The sequence below is a fragment of the Carlito syrichta genome, unplaced genomic scaffold (genome assembly GCF_000164805.1).
Source record: "Carlito syrichta isolate Samal-C Ts95f unplaced genomic scaffold, Tarsius_syrichta-2.0.1 Scaffold314091, whole genome shotgun sequence".
NCBI lineage: Eukaryota > Metazoa > Chordata > Mammalia > Primates > Tarsiidae > Carlito > Carlito syrichta.
Window position 1 is genome coordinate 24,765 of NW_007258187.1, and position 7,034 is coordinate 31,798.

At 47.3% G+C, this 7,034-nt stretch overlaps 1 protein-coding gene across 1 annotated transcript in view; it reads right to left on the bottom strand.

Moving 5' to 3' along the window:
• Positions 1 to 4,379: 4,379 nt before the first annotated feature.
• Positions 4,380 to 7,034, bottom strand: part of DMKN (dermokine) — a 16,274-nt gene continuing 13,619 nt past the window's right edge. Inside the window, exons 17-19 of the mRNA XM_021719038.1 lie at positions 5,552 to 5,575; positions 5,395 to 5,442; positions 4,380 to 4,702 (exon numbers count right to left, since the gene is read on the bottom strand). Of these exons, the coding sequence (XP_021574713.1) occupies positions 5,395 to 5,442; positions 5,552 to 5,575 (72 nt within the window). The 3' untranslated portion in view covers positions 4,380 to 4,702. The remainder of the gene's footprint in view (positions 4,703 to 5,394; positions 5,443 to 5,551; positions 5,576 to 7,034) is intronic.

The following is a 7,034-nucleotide window of genomic DNA, read 5'->3' on the forward strand; positions in this document are numbered from 1 at the left end:
AAAAAAAAAAAAAAAAAAAAGAGATGGATACCTAATTGGAGATGGAATCTAGGTATCCTGACCTTTGGGTACCTACTCCATTTCACTGAGCTTATCCTACCCCACCCCCAGCTTGGAAGTTGGATCACTCGATGTGACAAAACATAAAACATTCTAATCAAGCAGCCTTCTCCACAATGAGGTTCATGTGGCCCAACCGGTTCCTGGTGTATTAGGGAGGTGCGTGGGACTTGGACCAGTGCTGCCAGGGCAAAGCAAGACCTTATCTGAGAGTGGGCCTCTTCACCCCAACCTGATGCAATGCACATCGACAGCAGGCTTAGGGTGGGAGGGCTAGACATCATTCATGTACCTCAGAAGCTGGACATTTCGGGTGAATCCTTGTTCTGCCCCCCCATACCGTAGTCCCAGGCATCCTGCCCCTCTTCAGTCTCAGGAAGTCTCGCCTGATTTTACAATGGCAGCTACCCCTTTATAGAGCCACCAGAGATGACAATGCTTGAGGAACACTCCCTAAGCACAGATGACCATGTGGCAGTGACTGTCATGTACCCTTGGTGCTCCTGGAGGGGATGAGTTAAAGAATGACAGAAGTGGGTGGAGTTCCTCCCAAATGCTTTCTAGCGGATACAGCTTTTTAAAATGTGTAATGAATTCTCACTAATTAATTAACAGTGACTAAAAAAGCTGATTAACCACCATTCTGTCAGCATAGGTTCAACTTCAGGAGTGGAAGGAATGAAGAATCAGACAAAGGAGAATTGATAGTGTATAATCAGCTATAGTTAGACATGCAAATGGAGGCATCCAGTGTCAGTCTTGGCAAGGGTAATCCAAAGCAGCAGATGATCCAAACCTTCTGTTTGGTTCTAGAATCTAGTCCATGATGGTTCTTTGGCAACACGTTGACCTCCCTATGTTTTCCTCTCCACCTAATGGTGCCAATAACAATATAAGCCCACTTATTGAGAGGTTACTATGTGGCAGGCCTTGTTGTGCTGTGCTCTGAATATGTGATCTCATTGAAATGTTACAGTGATTCTGTGAGGTAGGTACCATAATTATCCACATTCTATAGGCGGAGGAACTAGAGCACACAGAGGTTAACTATCTTACCCCAGGTCAGGCAGCCAGTGTGTGGCAGGGCCAGCATCAGAACCCCAGGCTTTCAGAGCCTGAATCTGTATTGCTTTTTTGCTCTACCGTGGAGTAGTGTCCTACAGAGCGCTATGACCAGCCCATGTGAATTAGACCCATGCCCTGAGAGTGGGGAGCACTGAAACCCTACCAGCTCCCCTTACCAGGTGAGATGCAACCTGCACAGCCATAGGTGACATCTCCCAGCATTCCATGCATTAATCCAAATGAATTAAACTGTATACTTCTGGCAAAGTAAAAACAGAACTAAGAGATTAATAGCACTCAGTGAGTATATGCCCCAGAATGAACCTGCAGTGTTTCCAGATGCCTGTAATAGTTTGAGCATCTTGCTACACCAAGTGTGTGTTTAAAGATAGTGTTCTAGCTCTTGTGTTTAAAGTTCTGGTGTTTAAAGAGAGGTACTTTTTGGAGAATGTTCCTAAACACAAGCCACCTACTTTGTGTGCTCAACCAAAGAAATTCTTTTCCTATGCTGAGGAAAATAAACTGGCTGTGTTGGACTTATGATTTGTTTGCATCTGGCACCTTGCTGATAGACTTTTCAAGGGTAATTTCATCTTTACATTATTTTTGCTGTAGCATCTAGTGTCTCTCTCCAAGCTCCTCCTCATCTCCCATCTATACTGCCTCAGTGAGTGCATGTTCCCTGAGTGTCCAGTGTCTAGCAGTTGGGGAGGTGGGAGAAGAGAGGGATAGGGGAGTTCTCACTGGCAGAGGGTCCCAGCAATTCAGGTAATGGTTGACAAGAAAGTTTGCCCAGGATTCAGCTCAACTTTTGATGAATCACGGAGGGTTAATGGAGTCAGGCAGAGTCACAGAGAGTGGTTCTGCAACACCCCATCTACAGGTCTGCTTGATTTCCTAGTTCCCTCTCTGAGAATACCAGTAAACCCCTGTCTTCCCACAGGTCTGCCCCCACCCCACCCCAAATCTGCCAGAACTTGAGTATGGGTAGGAGGTGAGGCCCAGCCCTGATTGCTACATTACGAGACACACCTAGGGGCTGGGAGTCAGCCTCCTGGGTCTAGGGAAGGAATGGAGGATTGGAGGAGTGGATACTGGGTCCTTGGAGCCTTGGCGAACACTTAGGGGAAAAGCCTGGAATTCTTGGAGAGAAAGGGGCCAGGGTGTGGAGTATTAGGAGTCAGAACCCAGGGCGTCCCCATCCCATCCCTTCCTCCCTCTGCCAAAGTTATCACCATACACAAAGAAAGCAACCTCATGGATCAGCAAGTCTGGTTCCTTCCTTTGCCACCCACCCTGTGTGCCCTTTGTTTAAACTTCTCCCAGAAAAACTTCCTGGGTTGGTCCCACTTAATTCCAATCCCTCCTTCCATTCACAAGTTCGTAAATATTTATTGAGTGACCATTTTGGCTCTTGGTGCTGGTAATTCAAATGGACAAAGTAACCACCCTATGGAGCTTATTTTCCAGTGGAGGAGACAGATCATAATCTAACAAAAAATAAATAAGCAAGCAAGATAACGTCAGAGAATTACAGGTGCTGTGAAGAAAACCATGTGATATGATGGTGATTGAGTATCCTGGTTAAGATGGCCTGGGGAGAACATTTCAGTTTAGATCTGAAAGCAGTTGAAGCACTAGCCTTCTAAAGATCTGGGGACTCAGGAACCGGTAACAACAGTTGGTGTCCCCTGAGGGTGTTTTCCAGAAGACCCAGAACGACTTTAGAGAGGGAGACCAGAGCCAGATCACACCGAATCATGGCGAGGAGCCAGGATTTTATTTCAGGGCTAATGAAAAGCTTGTGGCAGGTTCTAAGCAGGGAGTCTTCCCTGCTGTCACAGTAGAGTCGGTTATAAGGAAACAAAACAAAAGCTGGGACTTCAGGTCACTGGAGAGGCCACAGCAGGAGAAAGGGTCACCTACCCTTTGTTGGAGGGCCTCTAAAGCCGGAGGACCTTAGCCTCGTGTCACTTGAAAGGGCTGCTTTCACCCCTTTGGACCAAGAGCGCCCCAAAGTCCAGAACCATACAGACCCCTTCTGCTTCTCCCTCAATCCCTCAGGGACTGGCTTGTAGAGACCTGAGTTCCTAGCTACTTCCCTCCTCTTGGGCTCCAGGAAGCTCCTTGTCGGTCAGCAGTGAGGATTGGGCATTCTCTCTGGGCCCCACGGTCTCCTCCCTGTGGCCTGAAAGAGGTACTGCAACGTCCTCCTACAGCGACCAGTATCACCATTTAAGGACCATATGAGAAGGGGAGGCAGAGTCGAGGAATAGTCTTGAACTTTCTCCCAGCCAGGTGGGTTTATCGAGTCGGTTTCCCCGAGTCACTTTTGGGCCAGGTTTCTTTATTTATTCATCAACTCTTTGAGGTCCTGTGCCTAGCCTGGGTGTGCCGCAACGACCTAGCAGGCACGGACTTGTTCACTCTGGGAACTTGCAATCTGGGAGGAAGTCACTTAGGCTGGCAGGATGCTTGATGTCTTCCTTCTGCTTCCTGGTCCCCTGCAAGAATGTCTGGAGGACTCAGGGGTTGGGGCTCCTTAATCTGGGCATGCTGTGCCAGCTTGATGGGACTTAGAGACCCAAACCATAGACTCTCTGGCCCTGTCACAAAGGCTCCTCAGCTTGGGAGAAGCCTGGCTCACCTGCACCAAGAACCTCTCCTGTTTCCTGGGTACATTTATGGAGTGGAAGTTTTCTGTCTCCCTCCCTCTGCATCCCAGAAACACAGCCTATGATAAGTACTGGGCTTGACCCAGTTTCCCCAACTTCCTAACCATGTTAACCAAACTGCACCCTTCATCCTCACAGTCTATTTACATGGTAAGGTATAGTCTCTACCAGCCTCTTGTTCCCATTTCCTGCCCTCTCCCTGGCCCTCTGGGACTGGTCTCCTCCCCTTGAACAACCAACCTATTCAGTCCTACCTCCTGACATGAATAGTTCCACTTCTGCTTCCTCAGGCTGCCAAAACACCTATGACTGCTTCAAGTGCAAGAAGCATGGTATTTAGATATGGGTTGGCTAAGATTATTTTTTACAGGTGGGGAAACTGAGGTACAATGAGATCTGCTAACTGCTTCTTGTCAGGCATGAAATCCAGGTCTTCTCTCTCAGCCTACCACGTTTTATACCCCTCTCAGGAGGAAGGCAAATTAACTGCCCCTAAATCATTTGTCCATCTGGCCTGATTCAGACCATCAGCATAATATTAAGGAATAAAATTTAGGAAAGTCTTAGGGAAACAAGGTATGCATAAAACACAAGTTTTATTTCCACAGGGAACTCAAAAGTAGGAAACTCCTCCTGAAAAACGGTCACAGTGACTTTAGGTCACAAAACACAGCAGGTAAAGAAAGGGGCTGGTTCGTCCAATGAGGCGGGAGGTCACAGGAACACCACCACAGGGCGGGAGCAAGCAAGGGACAGACAAACCAGGTCCTCAACCTAGAAACCGGAGGTCTCAGCACCCAGACCAGGATTGGCACAGGTTGGGAGGGTTGGGGGGAGGAGTATAATCAGGCTCCATGATGATGGGTGTTTCTGAGGGCTCAGTAGTGACTGGAAGCAGTTTTCTAGAAGAAAGGAGATCAAATGATAGAATGTAGCCACCCCTAAATCTGCTGAAACTGGGTATCCTTTCACCATTGTCTATCCTCCAACAGTTCTTTTGCTGTCCTGCCATTTTACCTGGAATACCCATCACTTTTGCTCCCACCTAAAACAAATTATGTGGTCCGTCCTGCCAAACTAATCTATTACCCCTTTCCCTCTGGAGCCTCATCCTGCCTCTGAGCCTTTCCACCTGATATGCTCACCTCTTGACAGTTCCCCCTGTGATCTCTGTCCTGCTCCTGTCCTTAACCTTTGTATTTTTATTTTGTATTTTTATTTTTTTGTAGAGATGAGGTCTCGCCAAGTTGCCTGGGCTGGTCTCAAACCTGTGGGCTCTGGCAATCCACTCGCCTCGGTCTCCCAAACTGTCCTTAACTTTTAACACCATCTTCCTCTTAGAGCTGTGCCCGTGTGGTCCCACCTTTGGGTGCTTTCTGAGTATCCTAAGTCATTTTCTTAAGAATCTTTCTCCATACTCCACAATGAGGTCCCCTCCTCCTTAGCACCTTTAGAGCCTCCACCCAGAGCAAACCTGACTTCATGTTGCTGCCCTCTGAGATCTGAGGATCCGCCAAAATCCCAGCCCTGTCTGAGGGGTGACTGTGCCCCAGTTCCTGGGATGTGGCCTTGGGTGGCTCACTCTGACACTTACCTACCAAAACTTCAACCATCGCAGCAGACCAGGTTGCATCCGGGAAGCCTGAAAGACAAGGAAAATGTCTGAATAGACATCACATTGTCCCCTCCAGACCCTCTGGCCTCACACTCTTTCTCTCTCAAGTCAGCTTTTCTTGGCCCCCCATACTCACAGAGGATGAAGACGTGACTCCTCCCTGGAAAAAGAAGATTAGAGGTAGTAATGTGGGGGCAGCAGGCTCAAATCAGGATTATTGCCAAAGTCCTTTGGTCTGTGTACAGTCAAACTATGAAATTTGTTTCATGGCAGATTTATCATCCTAAGTACATTTTATCCAAGATTATATTGAACACGGTCCCTGAGTAGTATACATTAAGGGCAGGGGGAAAAGGATGTGTATCCCTTCTGCCTGCTAAGTGGATGGATACTGGTCATAAATAACTGGCAAGGTGGACACCCAAAGGCAATATTAACTGCATCTCCACCTCCTTTCAGTTAGTGTAGAGTTTCTGATCACTTAGGAGAAGGTCCTCTCCCCAAGGACAGTGGCTTTATTGTCCTGAGAGATGGAGGGAAACACCCAGCTGGATTTTTCTGTCATCTTAATGCCAGATGGTGTGGGGTGTAGCTGTTCCATGGTTTCTTGACTTCATCACAGAAAAGAATTTCAGAGCAAGTCCAAAGTATAGTTTAAGACAAAATTTCATTAGAAAGAAAAGATACACTCAAGAGAGAATATGGGTGCCTTAAGAGAAAGGACACCTGAATCTGTTGTTAACTGTTTTATGTATTTTTCTTTTTTTTCTTTTTTGAGTTGGAGTCTCACTCTGTCGCCCAGACTGGAGCGCAGTGGCCGCTCCCGGCCACCGCAGCCTCGACCTGCTGGGTTCCTGCCATCCTTCCGCCTCAGCCTTCCGAGTAACCAGAATTACAGGCATGCGCTACCACGCCCAGCTGATTTTTTGATTTATTGTAGAGATGAGATCTTGCTGCCCAGGAGGGTCTCGAACTCGCGGGCTCAGGCAATCCACTCACTTCAGCCTCCCAAAGGCGTGGGATTACAGGCTGAGCCATCGAGCCCGGCTTATGTATTTTCTTAGTGATGATTAAGCAACCTATTTCTTAAACTAGGATTTGTGTGCTATATGGTAGATTACAATCTATTGATCACAAGTTTCTAATTGTCTGCTTCTGAGTTACTTGCCTTCTGTGAAAATCTTGAGATAATGGTAAAAGTTACTGTTTTATGGTTTAAATTTCTTCCTGAAAGTATTATCCCCCAGTGCCTCTAGTAATTCTCTTATTTTCTTGTTTATGGTTTCTGTAGCCGAGTACATCAGTTGCCCTGCATTCTGAGGTTGGGTTTGGGTACCCGGTCAGAGTTGGTATTGTTCTGTTGAGTTATGTCCTAATAAGACAGCACCCAGCTGGATACCTGCCCATCTGTTTTTCTAATTATCTAAGCTATGCCACCTGCAAAAGAAACTCATCTAGCTGGGCTCAGTGGCTCAGCCTGTAATCCTGTGCCTTTGGGAGGCTGAGGTGAGTGGATTGCCTGAGCCCGCGGGTTCGAGACCTGCCTGGGCAACTAGGTGAGACCTCATCTCTACAATAAATAAATAAAAAAATCAGCTGGGCATGGTAGTGCGTGCCTG